This window comes from Trachemys scripta, chromosome 1, assembly GCF_013100865.1.
Source record: "Trachemys scripta elegans isolate TJP31775 chromosome 1, CAS_Tse_1.0, whole genome shotgun sequence".
NCBI lineage: Eukaryota > Metazoa > Chordata > Testudines > Emydidae > Trachemys > Trachemys scripta.
This window is the reverse complement of record NC_048298.1, coordinates 189,857,292-189,874,425: the sequence shown is the minus strand read 5'-3', so window position 1 is coordinate 189,874,425 and position 17,134 is coordinate 189,857,292. Positions and strand designations below refer to the sequence as shown.

At 43.9% G+C, this 17,134-nt stretch overlaps 1 protein-coding gene across 1 annotated transcript in view; it reads left to right on the top strand.

Annotated features, from left to right (window-relative positions):
* Positions 1 to 17,134, top strand: part of LCA5L (lebercilin LCA5 like) — a 33,678-nt gene that overhangs the window by 1,664 nt on the left and 14,880 nt on the right. The window contains exons 2-4 of the mRNA XM_034752984.1: positions 1,761 to 2,116; positions 4,511 to 5,025; positions 10,415 to 10,552. Coding sequence (XP_034608875.1) covers positions 1,761 to 2,116; positions 4,511 to 5,025; positions 10,415 to 10,552 — 1,009 coding nt within the window. The remainder of the gene's footprint in view (positions 1 to 1,760; positions 2,117 to 4,510; positions 5,026 to 10,414; positions 10,553 to 17,134) is intronic.

Genomic DNA, 17,134 nt, shown 5'->3' with positions numbered 1-17,134 from the left:
AGATCTCAAAGCGGTGCAAGGAGACTTGGCACGTCTCAGATCAAGCACACCAACATAAGCAGTTTTTCTCTTTTTATACTTTACTTTAGCTAAGCTCTTCCCTTCCCCCCCCCCCGCCCTCTTTCCCCCTCCCTTCTTCTATAGCAGTTACATTAAGCAGGTAAGTCATCTTGGCGGCTATAAGTCTAGCTCGTTAGTAACTTTTCTTTTGAACCGTTATCTTGTCCTTTTCCCTTTGATCTGTTATCTTGCCTTTCAGCCAGAAGCATGCAGGCCTTATTACTACCGCTTTATACCGGTTTGAGCGGTGTTGCAACTGATAACTGACTGTTACACATTCCATTCTCTGTTACTGGCTTGTTAGGTCAATTAAAGTTCAAACATGGAGGAGCTTTGGTTCATTTAGGCCTAGTGCAGGAAGGCTTCATCGACACTCGTGGTCTTCCACCCTCCCGAGTTACCTAGGGTTATGCCTAGTAACACCAACAGTTTGGAGCTCGAGCTCTCAAGTCCCCTGCCAGGCTTCAGAGGCCAAACTCCAGCCGAGCTACAGTGTCTACAAAGCTATTTTTAGAATGCTAGTGTGAGCCCTGCTAGCATGAGTGTGTGGACCCAAGTTAGAAGGCTCACTCCCAGATACAGTATAGCCATGCCCTGGGGAGTTGAAGCTCCAGTGCTTCTAATGCTCCAGCTAGTAATGTAGTAGAGTTACAACAGGTCCAGTTACAACTCAACAACAGCTAATCCAGTCACTCTATGCTGCTAAACAAATCACTCTGTAACTCCAATGCTGAGTTGGACACAATGGTGAAATGAGGACAGACAAATCGATGGATTTTAAATAGCAGGCCACAACTTTTATTACATTTTAAATACAGGGGCGGGGTGCTACCTGCCCATCATACATATTCTCCTGTACCAGCAATTTAATTGTTTCCAGTGTGGGGGTTACAGCGCTCCTACCATATAACCCATAACTCAGGGTAGGCTCCTTCACTGATGGCCCCATCAAGTTCCCCTACCCCTTGAGGCTGACGGGTGGCATTTGTTTTGAAGTGTGGTCACTCTTGAGCTAGGCTAGCTCCAGTGCATTAATCTGAGTACTAACTTGAACTAGGGTGGCCAGGTGCCTGGTTTTCGAACAGAAAGTCTGATTGAAAAGGGGACCTGACAGTGTCCGGTCAGATCTACTGACTGGACACCCAAAGCCCGGTTACTGTGGGTGGGGGAGGCGCCGAGTCATCATCCATACCAGCCCCTATTTAGCTGGGGCTGCATCCTACGTGCATTGGTCGGCTGCAGCTCCCAGCCCCGGCTGCACAGGCAAGTACCTCCCGAGGGGAAGAGCAGCGAGCGATGGGGGGAAGGGGAAAGAAGAGCAAATGGGGGTGGGGCCTCAGGGGGAAGGGGCAAGGAAGGAGCAGGACCTCAGGGGTAGAGGCGGTGCAGGGATGAAGCCTGAGGGGAAGGGGTGGGGCAGGGACCGGTCTTCAGGGGGAAGGTGCGGGGCAGGGGTGAGGAAGGGGAGGTTCCGGCACTCCTGCTGGAGTGTTCATTTTTTAAATATTACAAAGTTGGCAACTCTAACTTGAACTAATTTTTGCAGTGAAGATGAGCCCTAAATTATTGCCTTATTTCAGCCCACACAATTGTCTGTTCCTATTAGACTTAAGGAGAAAATATACTTTTGAACAGGCAAATAAATATTATGTTTTTTCATGTTTATGTGTATAAACTGACAAACATTCCACTTCTGATAGGTCATGGAACCCATTTACGATGTCCTCTACTAGCAACACAATGATGGCCCTAGATGACTGTTTCCTCCGTATTATAATGCCAGAAGATAGTAAGTCAGAAAGCTACACAAGAAGCAGAGGCAGTAATGAATCTCCTAGGACCAGTAAGAGCACCAGAAGCAGCAGTAGTAGCAGAATCAATGATTATAGTAGGTGCAGTAGAGAATGTGAAAGTGAAAGTTCTCATGTTAACTATTCTGATGATTTTCTCACTGACTATTCTGAATCAGCTGGCAACAGCAATTATTTAGAACTGTCAGGAACCAAAGAGAAGAAACTACAGAAGAAGAAAAATAGGAAAAATGGTCAGCCAAAAGGTAAAAAGAAAATTGTTCTTGTTTCCCCACTAATAAATTAGATTTTTGACAATAGCCAAATAATATACATATGAAGATTGGTACTATCCCCACTTCTTGACAGTTTTTGTCTTAATATGTCACATAAAATAAAAATAAGTTTTTGCTTTAGGTCTATTTCAGTCTCATTTGTGAGCCAATATAATATTGAATTAGCCGTATTATACAAAATATATTCCTTCTGTGTAAACACTAACAATAAAGAAAATATCCCCCATCAAACCCACATTTTTACTTTCATGTCTAGAAATGGATTTCCTTAATTCTCACCATTCAAGTGCACAAAGTGACTGTAAAACTCAGGTGCCAACTCCCACCCCTGTCCAAGACCCTTGCAGGGTCCCAAAAACTTGTCCAGCCCGAGCCTGAACAGCTACATTGCAATTTTATAGCCCCGCAGACCTAACCCTGCAATCCTGAGTCAGCTGACATGGGTCAGCCATGGGTCTTTTATTGCAATGTAGACATACCCGTTGGGCCTTCTTCCATGCAACCCCATACAACTGGAATTCCCAACTCCCATACCCTCATCCATCATATCTCTACCCCCTTCTCCTTCAAGCCCCTCCTTTTGAGATACTTCTTCCAAAAGGCCTGTAAAACCTAGTCTTTTCCTCAAAGAATTGTTAATAAGACAGGCTGGAGAAAATAAATAAAACTAGACAACTCAGTAGTCAAAAATCATGGAATTAACAAGTCACCAGCTAACTTCACTGTGTAATCACTTGTTTGTATAATCCCATCCCCAACCTTCATCTGTAACATGATCCAGTGTCTGGAAGTTAAAGCTAGACAAATTCAGGGTGGAAATAAGGTGTATTTTTTAACAGTGAGGGTAATTAATCATTGGAACAATTTACCAAGGATTGTGGTGGATTTTCCATCACTGGTAATTTTAAAATCAAGACCAGATATTTTTTTAAAAGCTATGCTCTAGGAATTATTTTGGGGGAAGTTCTGTGTCCTGTTACACAGGAGGTCAGACTAGAAGATCACAATGGTCCCTTCTGGCCTTGGAATCTATGAATCTGTGAATCTATGATGTTTTCTACTTAGAGTCTGCTCTTGTAAATAGTTCATATCCAGAACTCCCATTGAGTTCAATGGGGGGGAGGGATAGCTCAGTGATTTGAGCATTGGCCTGCTAAACTCAGGATTGTGAATTCAATCCTTGAGGGGACCACTGAGGGATCTGGGGCAAAAATCTGTCTGGGGATTGGTCCTGCTTTGAGCAGGGGGTTGGACTAGATGAACTCTTGAGGTCCCTTCCAACCCTGATATTCTTGGAAGAAAAAAACAGGACCTGGTTCTTAGATTGCCAGCTCTTCAAGGCAGGGACCCTGAATGCATATTTATCTTGAAAATGGCTAGGAGATTTTGGGTGCTATATAAATTATAATACTAATTCTCTAGCAATGCACTTCCTGGAATGCCTTAGAGCGGCTATGAAATTGAATTTATGCATAAAAGCAAGGAAAACAGTCAGACTTACAGTCCCAACCCTTTAAATTTTCAGTTATACTTCAGAAAGGGACATTGATGCTTAGTAGTGGTACCCTTAGAATTTCAGGCTGTCAAGAATATTTATAAAATATGGTATATATAATGGAAAACTTTATAAATATTCTAAATGCCTGATAATTTAAGCAACACTACGTTTGTGCTTATAAGCTATTTTTGATTTAGTTCAAATCAAAAGATGGTTTGAAAGTGATACAGTTGTGTATAGAATTCCTAGATGCAGATTTGTTAGGGTGTGTACTATTACCATCACTTTGTTTTCTGAATTTTTCCAATAAGTTATTGTTTTCTTCCTTCTTCATCATGAATTGAATTCTCCTAATCTAGGGCCTTATCCAACTCCACTGAAGTCATTGGGAGTCTTTCCATAGGGAATTGTATCAGGCCCATACAACCCAATCCTCTGACAAAGCACACATTGACTTCAATGAATTACTGAGACAAACTTTGTTTCAGGTGGTGCTGGGGAGACCGTTCTGTAAGCGCATCCTACCAGCCTCAAAGAAAGCCTAATTTGTCTCAGAGAAAGCTGTTACTGGAATATTAGCACTAGGGCTATCTAGAGTGAACATGGTTCTGGGGGAAGATGGTGATCCATAGAATGAGGAAGTGAGGGAACCTTTGGACCTCATATGGACCTGGCTTTAGTTGTGGCCAAATACTGCCAGGAAAAATCCATACTATAGATGAATCAGCACAAAATATTCAAACAGTGAAATTTTAGTACAGATTTTGGACACTGTGCTATACATACTGCCTTTAAGTAGCTTAGGATAACTAGTTATGAGTAAAGATATGCACTGATTTTGCTTTCTGTACCATTAAATGATACAGGAGGCAAGAAGTTGCCACCTAAGAAGATGCGATTTCAGAATATTTCATTTTTAAGTACTCAGAATAATATGATTTCCCAGAAAAAAGATGCTACGGCTCAACGTATATTATCTGCAAGACTTCACAAAATTAAAGAGCTGAAAAATGAACTGTCTGACCTCCAGCATAAACTAGAAGCATCAAACTTAGAAAACCAGCTTCTGAAACAGCTTCAGTATCGGCACTTGAAAGCAATAGGTAAATATGAAAATGCGGAGAATAACTTGCCTGATCTTATAGCAAAACATTATAGTGAGGTAAGATCTCTAAGGGGACTCCTTAGGAAGTCTCAGGAACAGGAACGAAATACATCCAGGAAGCTTAGAGATGTTGAAGCAGAGCTGTTAAAGACTAAAGATGCCTTGCAAGTATTGCAGAAACTTTCAGAAGACACGAATCTTGCAGAGAGAGGGGAACTTACACATAGATTATCAATCCTTACAGAAAAAATGGAAGCCAATGATAAGAGAATACAGGTAATATGGAACATGTCCTTCTATTTTTAGAACTATAATAGGAAATATTTTTGTGAAAGAATAATGCAAGATTATTAATCAATGCATATAAAATGAATATTTATAGTGCAAGCTAACAATACAGAAATTCAGATCCATTTGTTTTAATCCAAAGCTTTCCAAAGTTTAGTGATATTATGAATGAATTACCCATAACTTTAATAAAATCTTGCAAAAATGTATCAGTGGATTAAATTTGGAAATAAAGATTAGTCAAACTGTTGCCCTATTACCTTTACAAATATGACGTACTACTGGAGAGCTGTCTCCAAGTCTCCCATTCACTCCTTAGTATAGGTGTAGTCAAACATATTGCAGCTGTTGACTAGTGAATTAAACGTGAGTCGGGAATCCTAGTCTTAGCTCTACCACTGATTTGATATGTGACCTTGGGCAAAAGACTGAATTTATTCATCTGTTAAAAGGATGGACAGCGTTTAAGGAGGGTGATGTGAGGCTTTATTAATGAATATATCTAAAGTACTTTGAAATTCTTGTATGAAATGTGCAGTATAAGTGCTAATATTATTATTTATTTCAAGGGTTTTTTTGGTAGAGTTAATATTTAATTAATTTATATTGTGACTGCCATTGTGATATCTAAGGGTATTTGACCAAAACTAATAAAAACAACTGTTGCCAACATCTGAGTAGACAGCACCCTTGTTAGGATGCGATATTCTTCCAGAAGGAAATGGAGGGAGGAGAAGCACAAAGACATAATGGAGATTCAGTAAAATGAGAATTGGGAGAGTAGCCATTGGGAAGAATACAAGAACAATTGCCTCATAAATTCATAACACTATTTCCCCCTTATTTCTGGGTGTGGCGATCCCCTAAAACCTACCTCAGAGCTAACATCTGCTCACCTTTGATACCTCTCCCCCTCTGCACTACAGCAATCTGTCTCCAGTGGAGAGGGTTGTATATTGTTCTTTCTGAAGCTCATTAACACTGCTCTTGTAGGAAGCTGCTAGAGAGCTATGGAGGATGTTCCTTCCTTACCCCCAAGGGTTGGGCATACTGCCTTTGCAGTGTTCGTAGGAACTTAGGAATTGAAACACCAAGTATCACAATGCCAACTTTTAGGCACCTAGAAAATCACAGAAAAAACACTGTGATTCACAAAGCCTGAATTTGGTGCCTAGGCTCCTATACAATGAATGGGAGAGATAGGCAATTTAGAAAGCCAACACACTAGGCAGGGAGCCATCTAAGCTAGCCAGTAGGAGATGCTGATGAGAGGAGTGTTTGCTGCGCCCCAATCTCTCTCTGAGATAGGCACCTAAATCTGGGCTTCAGGGAGGTGCCTAGGTCTGTTTAGTGATCCACAAATGGGAACCAGGCACCTAATGTCAGGTGACCTAGCCCCTTCTTGAAGGAATGAGTTGTGCGCCTGCCTCACACCACACAAAATGGCCACCAGAGGAGTAGGAGGTGGTGGTGGTGCCCACCATATAACTTTAGCTCTGGGTTAGAACACTCACCTTGTGCTCTTAACTACTGAACCGTGGGATATTCTGATATGGGGCTCCCTCAATCTCTCCTTTGAAGCTGTTCCACTGTGGATTAAATAATGAAAGAGTGAATGGACCTAGGGTCTCCCATATGGGTGCCCTAACACACACCACACACTGGAGCATTGGGTCAGAGAGAGAGAGAGTGATTGAGAATGACTCTCAGTCACTGTTCCTTAGGGAACTGATTGGCAGGATCTCCTGGGAGGCTAATATGAGGGGGAAAGGAGTCCAACAGAGTTGGCTGTATTTTAAAGAAGCTTTATTGAGGGCACAGGAACAAACCATCCTGATGTGCAGAAAGAATGGCAAATAAGGCGGGCAACCAGCTTGTCTTAACAGTGAAATTTCCGGTGAGCTTAAACTCAAAAAGGAAACTTACAAGAAGTGGAAATTTGGACAGACGACTAGGGAGGAGTATAAAAATATTGCTAGAGCATGCAGGGGTGTAACCAGGAAGGTCAAGGCATGATTGGAGTTGCAGCTAGCAAGGGATGTGAAGGATAACAAGAAGGGTTTCTACAGGTATGTTAGCAACAAGAAGGTCAGGGAAAGTGTGGGACCCTTACTGAATGGGGGAGACAACCCTAGCGACAGATAATGTGGAAAAAGCTGAAGTACTCAATGCTTTTTTTGCCTTGGTCTTCACAGACAAGGTCAGCTCCCAGACTGCTGCAGTGGGAAACACAGTATGGCGAGGAGGTGAGCAGCCCTCAGTGGTGAAAGATCAGGTTAAGGACTGTTTAGAAAAGCCAGACATGCACAAGTCCATAGGTCCAGATCTAATGCATCCAAGGGTGCTGAGGGAGTTGGCTGATGTGATTGCAGAGCCATTGGCCATTATCTTTGAAAATTCATGGCGATCGAGGTAGGTCCTGGACGACTGGAAAAAGGCAAATATAGTGTCCATATTTAAAAAAGGGAAGAAAGAGAACCTGGGGAACTACAGACTGGTCAGCCTCACTTCAGTCCCCGGAAAAATCATGGAGTAGGTCCTCAAGGAATCCATTTTGAAGCACTTGGAGGAGTTCAGAAGGTGATCGGGAACAGTCAACATGGATTCACGAAGGGCAAGTCATGCCTGACCAACCTGATTGCCTTCTATGATGAGATAACTGGTTCTGTGGATATGGGGAAAGCGGTGAATGTGATATATCTTGACTTTAGCAAAGCTTTTGATACGGTCTCCCACAGTATTCTTGCCAGCAAGTTAAAGAAGTATGGATTGGATGAATGGACTATAAGGTGAATAGAAAGCTGGCTAGATCATTGGGCTCAACGGGTAGTGATCGATGGTTCGATGTCTAGTTGGCAGCCAGTATCAAGTGGAGTGCCCCAGGGGTCGGTCCTGGGACCGGTTTTGTTCAAAATCTTTATTAATGATGAGGATGATGGGATGGACTTCACCCTCACCAAGTTCGCAGATGACACTAACCTGGGGGGAGAGGTAGATACGCTGGAGGGTAGGGATAGGGTCCAGAGTGACCTAGACAAATTGGAGGATTGGGCCAAAAGAAATCTGATGAGGTTCAACAAGGACAAGTGCAGAGTCCTACACTTAGGAAGGAAAAATCCCATGCACTGCTACAGGATGGGGACTGACTGGCTAAGCAGCAGTTCTGCAGAAAAGGACCTGGGGATTACAGTGGATGAGAAGCTGGATATGAGTCAGCAGTGTGCCCTTGTTGCCAAGAAGGCCAACTGCATATTGGGCTGTATTAGTAGGAGCATTATCAGCAGATCAAGGGAAGTGATTATTCCCCTCTATTCGGCACTGGTGAGGCCACACCTGGAGTATTGTGTCCAGTTTTGGTCCCCCCCTTACAGAAGGGATGTGGACAAATTGGAGAGAGTCCAGCAAAGGGCAACAAAAATTATTAGGGTGCTGGGGCACATGACTTACTAGGAGAGGCTGAGGAAGTTGGGCTTATTTAGTCTGCAGAAGAGAAGAGTGAGGGGGATTTGATAGCAGCCTTCAACTACCTGAAGAGGGGTTCCAAAGAGGATGGAGCTAGGCTGTTCTCAGTGGTTGCAGATGACAGAACAAGGAGTAATGGTCTCAAGTTGCAGTGGGGGAGGTCTAGGTTGGATATTAGGAAACGCTATTTCACTAAGAGGATGGTGAAGCACTGGAATGGGTTACCTAGGGAGGTGGTGGAATCTCCATCCTTAGAGGTTTTTAAGGCCTGGTTTGACAAAGCCCTGGCTGGGATGATTTAGTTGGTGTTGGTCCTGCTTTGAGCAGGGGATTGGACTAGATGACCTCCAGAGGTCTCTTCCAACCCTAATATTCTATGATTCTATGACTTCGTAGGCTGGTGATTAGAGCACCCACATGGGAGATCCCCAAGTCCAGTAACCCCTCCTCCATTCACTCCATTATTTATCCAAAAAGGAACAGCTTCAGCTTCAGATTGAGGGAGCCCCACATCAGAATATCCTGTAGTTCAGTGGTTAGAGAACCCTCCTGAGAAATAGGAGATTCCCCTGCTCAAGTCTGTTCTCACCCTCTGGCAGAGAGGGGGGAATTGAACCTGCATTTCCCACATCCCAGGTGAGTGTTCTAACCACTCGACTAAAAGTTATAAGGTGGGCACCACTCCTTCCTCTTCCAACTGGATTTTGAAGGGGTCCCAGTCTGGAAGGGAAGGCACCTACTGGATCAAACCCCATATGCAATTTAGGCAGCCCAATGCCTATCTTCCCCCAGTTCATTAATCACTCTGGGCTTAGGTGGGAGGGAGCCATCTGGACTCCCAGAGTGGGGCAGTGGTGGGCATGTCCCAGAGTCTAAAACTTAGGTGCCTAGGGAACTTTTATAGTGGAAAGTTAAGTGCCGAGTGAGTTTAGGTACCTACAGGGTTAGGCAGCAGCCAAGCAGAAGTGCTGCCACACATGAGGATTTAGGGGCCTAACTCTGGAGTTTAGGTGCCTAAAGTGCTTCATGGATATCTTTACTTTTACTCCTTCCAACTTAGATGTAGATCATTCAAACTTGAATTCATAACAGTATCAAACACAAATATTTTAGTTAAAAAGTAATGGCTTACAGAACTGTTAAAAAATAATGTCCCTGAGAGAGTGTAATAAAAGCATAGGATGAGAGAAAATAAAGAGGATTCCGTACCTTTAATGTCTCATACGTCTTGACTCTCATTGTCTTTATGAGGAAAACCTCCATCTCCGATTTTTAATAAAATCTCAGAACAGTGAAGTCTTCCATTTACCCTCCAGAAATTCATTTCTACTCTATCAGAAGAATAACTGAACTCAGCTGCCATTCTGAAAGTTGTTTATTTGTAGAACCCCCACTGAGAGTAAGTAAAAAGTCTTGCTCATGGAGACTTTGCAGGATTGGGTGCTTAGTTTATAATTTTGATACCGACACAGTGCATTGCAATTACAGTTTATCCTCTGGGTTCTAAACGATACAGGACCTGAGTCTCATTTATACTGCCAGAGTGGTGTAAAGGGGCCTTCATGTAAATGAGAATCAGGTCCTGATGATCTCCCAAAAAAAGACTGTATTGGATTAACACATCAGGAATTTAGTATATTGATTTATTTTTAATTTTTGAATACTTACATATTGATTTTGTTTGGTAAACTTTGTTTTGAAACCAGCTTTTATTAATTTTAGATGTAAATGGAGACACTGCATTTTTGTTTTATTACAATTTCTAATTTCAGATTTTATTTACAGTAGAATATGATTATTAGAAGTTTCATTTTTCATTATGTTACTCTGCTTATTTTTTAAACCTGATGTGAATTGAAATTCTTCAGCAGTTACAGTGAGTATACCTACATGGTTAAATATATAATGTTTCTAGGGCTTAGAAAAACAACTGAAGTTGAACAGTAGCATCTTTAGTCGTCAATTGGCAGCTGAGAATAGAAAGACTGTAGCAGCTCGGACAATCACAAAGAACTTGCAAATGGAAATTAAGTCTCTTCAACAAAAAATTAAGGTACCCAAGGTTTAAAAGAGGTTTATTTTTTTATAAAAGTGCCACATGTCTTACGTTATATGTTCCTGTTACCTTCATTATAGTCTTAAATAAGATAACTAAGGAATATGTAATGCAAAATGTATACACTGCAAAAATATCAAAAAGTAAAATAAACGAAATTATCATTGCATCTATTTGTCAGAATCTGAAGTAGATCAATAACTAGTAGAAATGCAATTAACAATATCGGCCTGTTACTATTTGATGAATCTGGATCAGCATGTTATGCTACAACTTTATCAGGTCCCACAAGGGTTGGTCCTGGGTCTAGTCCTATTCAATATTTTCATTAATGACTTGGATAACGGAGTGGAAATATGCTTATAAAATTTACTGATGACACTGTGACGGGTTGCCCCGCTTAGGATGCCACCTGATGTGCTGAGATACCACTGAGCCCACCTGTTCTGCCAGCCTCTGTACCCTTTTTATCTATCTTCCTGAGCCAGGCTATTAAGCCTCCTCCAGCACACACACAGGCAGTGCCACACCCAACTGCAGAACAACACGGACACTGAGATCAGCTCTGGGAAGACTCATCTTAAGGGACTTGCTCCAGCACTCAGGTGGCCACCTCTCTTGGAGTGCAGACCCAAAGGTATATTATGAAATCCGCTTCCTCCCTCAATGTGGAGGAAGGTATGCACAACCTCTTAATCCCCCTCCCTCCCAGTTATGAATTGCACAAACAGGGTTATATTATAAACAAGAAATAAGTTTATTAAAAGGTGAATTTTAAGTGGTTAAAGAGATAGCAAACAGAACAAAAGAGATTATTAAGCAAACAAAACACATATGCTAAGGTTGTTTCACGAAAGAAATTGGTTACAAATAGTAATTTCTCATCCTAGATATTGTTGCAGGCAGATTACAGAAAGGCTTGAAAGGCAGCTGCACTGGTCTCCAGCTTGAGACCTCAGGTATTATTACTCACAAGCTAGACACCCTTCCAGCTTGGGATCAACCCTTCTCCCCCCAGTTCAGTTCTTGGTTCCATGTGTTTTTCAGTGTCTTTTTGGGTGGGGAGGCAGAGGAGAACCATGATGATGTCACTCCCCTGCCTTATATAGCTCTTGTGTAAGGCGGGAACCCTTTGTCTTCCAGTGGAAAAACACTGGCATTCCAAAAGGGGAGGTGGGGTATCCCGAACCAGGATACTCGGACCCATGTCTCTGCATGGCTGTGGTAGCCATTGATCGTAGGCTGTCTCGAATGTCCACAGGAAGACTAAGCTCTTTTACAGTCCATTGTCTTTGCTAATGGGTCATTAGCACTGTCTGGCTTTCTCATTGTTGTAATGGCCCCCCGTAGCTCCCACTGGCTGCAGTTCGCTGTTCCGAGCCAATGGGAGCTGAGGGAAGCAGCAGCCAGCACATCCCTGCGGCCAGCCGCTTCCCGCAGTGCCCATTGGCCGGGAACGGCAAACCGCAGCCACTGGGAGCTGCAGGGGGCCGTGCCTGCGGATGGTCAACGTAAACAAAATGTTGCGTGGCCTGCCAGCGGATTACCTTGATGGACCGCGTGCCGAAGGGTGCCGACAAACACCTGTCAGGGATGGTCTAAGTATACTTGGTCCTGCCTCAGTGTGAGGGGCTGAACTAGATGACCTCTCAAGGTCCCTTCCAGCCTTATATTTTTATAATGCTATGAGCTTTTTGTTAGATCCCTTTATAGGAATACTGCCAGATCAAAATTGGCCCAGAGTTTACAGTTTGTAAAATTAAACTTTGACCAAAAGGCCAATAGAAATGTTTCCATGATTTGATTTAAATTCTTACTGAAACAGTTTTGGTTTTGACAAATTAAACATTACCCTGCAGAGTTTGCAACCCAAACATCATAGCATTGTGTCAGTACATGAAACCTGAAAGTGACACTGAATAGAAACAAAAATGAAAAACTCGTTAGTGTATCATGAGAATAATGCAAAGGGTAAACAAATCGCATAACTAGTGAAAAGTATAATTAAAATCCTTTCAGTTTTACTAAAGGTGTTATTTATAACATAGCTATGACATATGTTTATATTTAACTATGTGGTAACAGATTATCCATTCCTGTGGAAACCACACCCCTAGGAGGGCTCTAGTCTCTAAAATAACCGTTCTGGGATTCCTTCCCCCGCATCATTCAGTTAGAAGTGGAATAGGCTGTGCAGTCTGCTTCAGTGTTGGCATATCCCTGGGCAGACATGCCGACTTTGGGATTTCCCGGGGGGTGCTGGACCCCTTCTCTGCCCCAGACCCTGCCCCACTCCACCAAAGACCCTGCCCCTGCCCTGCCTCTTCCTGCCCCCACCTCACCTCACCTCTTCCTGTCCCCATTCTGCCCCCTCCCCCTGCTACTTTCTGCCCCCAATCCTCCCCCTCATCCACAGCACTTCCTGAATGATCATGGCAGGCAGGAGGCGCTGGGAGGAAGGGGGAAGAGCTGATCAGCAGGGCCGCTGGTGGCTGGGAAGTGCTGTGGGGGAGGGGGAGGAGCTGATCTGCAGGACTGCTGGTGGGTGCTGAGCACCCACTATTTTTTGCCAGTGGGTGCTCCAGGCCCAGAGAATCCATGGAGTCAGCGCCTTTGTTCCTGGGGACCTATGAGAGGCCAGGACCATCTGCACAGAAGCACCGTGCATCCATACAGCCCTGCACCAACAGCCCTCCTCCTCTCTTGTTCTTTGGCAATGTGACTGCAACAAGGGACTCCCCCTAGCTGCAGCAGCCCCCAAGGAATCCTGGGGGAGGATTTAGCAGAACAGGAGTGGGATACAATGTCTGTCCTATTCCCAGGTGAATCACAGGCCCACAGGGTACCCATGGACCCACAGAATTGATCACCCTCCTCACAGGTTGGTCCCCTCCATGTGCAGATCTGGAGAGGAGGGACAACTGCAGGATCATGAGATTTAAACCTCACAGTGTCACTTCAATGAAAAGCTATTTTGAAATGCAGATTGTTTGCACTAAGTTTCTATGTCTATTGTAACACTTATCTGAAATATTTCCATTTAATTGTTAATCGAAGAAGGCCTCTAAAATTGTGGGTACTGTTTTCTGTGCCTCTATTTTTGATGCCCAATTTTCTGTATTTAAGTTTTTAGGTGAACAAAACTTGGCTCTTTAGCACAAACAGCAATTTGGGCATGCCAATCAACCTGATTTCTGTGCTGAAATACAGTAACTCCTCGCTTAATGTTGTAGTTATGTTCCTGAAAAATGTGATTTTAAGCAAAACAATGTTAAGCTAATCCAATTTTCCCATAAGAATTGATGTAAATGGGGGGGTTAGATTCCAGGGAAATTTTTTTCACCAGACAAAAAACTATGTAATTAATATATATATATATATTAATATATATATTATATACACACACAGTATAAGTTTTAAACAAACAATTTAATACAATGATGATTGTGAAGCTTGGTTGAGGTGGTGAAGTTAGAGGTGGAAGAGGGTGGGATATTTCTCAGGGAATGCCTTACTGCTAAATGATGAACTAGCATTCGGCTGAGTCAGTGGCGTAGCCAAGTGAAGGGAAGAGAGGGAGCGGGAAAAAAAAAGGCGCCACCCGCTGCGGCACTTTTACTGACGGGGCAGCGCTCTGGGTCTTCGGCAGCACCTCGGCGGCGGGACCTTCATTTGCTCCGCAAGTCTTTGGCGGCACTTCGGTAATGAAGCTTCAGTGCCGCCGAAGACACCCAGAGTGAGTGAAGGTCCCGCCGCTGAAGTGCCGCCGAAGACCCGGAGTGCTGCCCCATCAGTAAAAGCGCTGAAGTGGGTGGCGCCCTTTTTTTTTTTCCGCTCCCGGGTGAGTAAAATTTAAAAGGCACCACTTGTGTTCGGTGGGGGAGTGGCCGCTGTCAGGCTCACACCCTAGCTACACTACTGGGCTGAGCCCTCAAGGGTTAGCACATTGTTGTTAAAGTAGCCTCACACTCTACAAGGCATCACAAATAGAGGGAGGGGAGACAGCATGGCAGACAGAGACAGAGACACACACCCTGTGTGTGAGAGAGAGATGCGCGTTGACACTTTAAGTACGCTGACACCACTCTAAGTACATTGCCTTTTTAAGTAGATCAGGAAGTTGAGACAGCAGCTTCGGCCTACAAGCTCCCTCCATCCTGAGCCTTGTCGTGTCCCCACCCTGCTCTATATGGAGAAGGGGTAAGCGGGGGGCAGGAGCAGGGGGAACGGGGACACCCTGACATTAGCCCCCTCCTTCGCCCACTCCTCCTACACAGCAAGCAGGAAGCTCCCAGGAGAAGCTCCAAGGCAGAGGGCAGGAGCAGCATATGGCAATGGGGGGGAGGGACAGCTGAACTGCTGGCAATTGCTAGCCTGCTGGGCGGCTGCCGCACAGGGAACTTAGGGGAGCGGGGAGCTGATGGGGGGCTGCCGGTCCACCCTGGTTCCAAGCCCCTACCAGCTACCTGCAACGGGCTGCTCTTCCTGCAAGCAGTGGACAAAGCAGGCAGCTGCCAAACAACATTATAAGGGAGCAGTGCGCAGCTTTAAATGAGCATGTTCTCTAATAGATCAGCAAGGTAACAACGAAACAACGTTAACTGGGACGACTTTAAGTAAGCAGTTACTGTACTGTTTACTCTTATGTACTCTGTACAGCCAGTAATTTAGAGATTGAAAAGTTCACCTGTTTGTCAAACTGTCCAATGAGAATGGATGCAAAGTAAGAATGAAGTTGAAGTTTGTCTTATATATTTAAGGAACATTAAGATATGTTTCAATTTGAAAAATGTTTTTTTCAATCAGACAGCTGTCATTCTTCTCATCCTTCCTGCTCTACTGAATAATAGTTTATAAAATATGGACAAAGAAGGCATGTCATAAATAAAACAAACTGTGGAAACAAAATTTTTGCTCCATACTTCTGAATAGATTTCTTGTAGACTGTGCAGTATAAGCCAATTTTAGCTTTAAATACAGAATACTTAATCTAATAAGGACAGTGAAGAAGAAGAATGAAAGATAAACATTTATTAGAGAGGTCTCTGTGATATTATTGACATGAACTGTGACCGTATAGATCAGGGGTTGGCAACCTTTCAGAAGTGGTGTGCCGAGTCTTCATTTATTAAATCTAATTTAAGGTTTCGCGCGCCAGTAATATATTTTAACATTTTTAGATCTCTTTCTATAAGTCTATAATATATAACTAAACTATTGTTGTATGTAAAGTAAATAAGATTTTTAAAATGTTTAAGAAGCTTCATTTAAAATTAAATTAAAATGCAGAGCTCCCTGGACCGGTGGCCAGGACCCGGGCAGTGTGAGTGCCACTGAAAATCAGCTCGCGTGCCGCCTTCGGCACCCATGCCATAGGTTGCCTACCCTGGTATAGATCATTGTTGCAACCAGGGTCCTATGGTTGCACCAGGTATTGTACAGAGGAGGTCAAGTGGGGTGTCTATGGAAAGGTTGTAGTTTGCTGGTTATGATTATGCTGTCTGCATATGTATATCATTTTTGTATTTGCAGTTATGAATATTGGCTATGTACTTGTATCTCAATGTGTTTGATTCTAAGTAGCCTCAGTGAAGCACTTGGTCAGCTTCTTGAGAAAGGACTATTCTCAGTAAGTGCCCAATCAAGAAACACTTAACTGACAATGGACTTTGGGAGACACCAATCCACATCTGAGCTTTCCTGGGAACGTTCAAACTAACATGTAAACAATGGCATCGGCCTGCAAAAAGCTGAATCATTCATGGACGTGACTTGCCCAAGTGGCTACAAACTCCATCTTGTTGCTGTGACTTTGCACAGAAGAACAAAGGGGTTTCCGCCCACAAGAGAGAGAATATAAAAGGCCCTGGAAGCCTCTCCATTTTGTCTTCAGCTGGCTCAAGAGATGACCTCTCCACCCCCAAGAGATGCCCGAAAGAAACTGGAACAAAGGACAGTAACTATGGGGGTGAGTGATTGCTGGACTCAGACTAGAAAGGAGTCCAGTCTGTGAAAGAAGCTTATTGGAACATCTCTGGGGGTGAGAGTTCATCCGTAATCAGTTTCTTAATGTATTAGGCTTAGACTTGCGTGTTTTGTTTTGCTTGGTAACTTACTTTGTTCTGTCTGTTATTACTTGGAACCACTTAAATCCTACTTTTTATACTTAATAAAATCACTTTTTGCTGATTAATTAACCCAGAGTAAGTAATTAATACCTGGGGGAGCAAACAGCTGTACATATCTCTCTATCAGTGTTATAGAGGGCGGACAATTTATGAGTTTACTCTGTATAAGCTTTATACAGGGCCGGCTCTAGCTTTTTTGCTGCCCCAAGCAGCAAAAAAAAGCGCCGCCCCCCCAAGCCTCCCAGCTGAGCGCCACCTCCCGAGCCCCCCCGCCGAGCGCCGCCAGACCCCCCCCCAGAGCGCCGCCCCCCGCCGAGCGCCAGAGCCCGCCCCCCCCTGCGCCGAGCGCCGCCAGAACCCCCTCCCCGAGCGCCGCGCCGCCAGAGCCCGTCCCCGCCCCCTGCCGAGCGCCACCAGAACCCCCCTCCAGCGCCGCGCCCGCGCCGCCCCC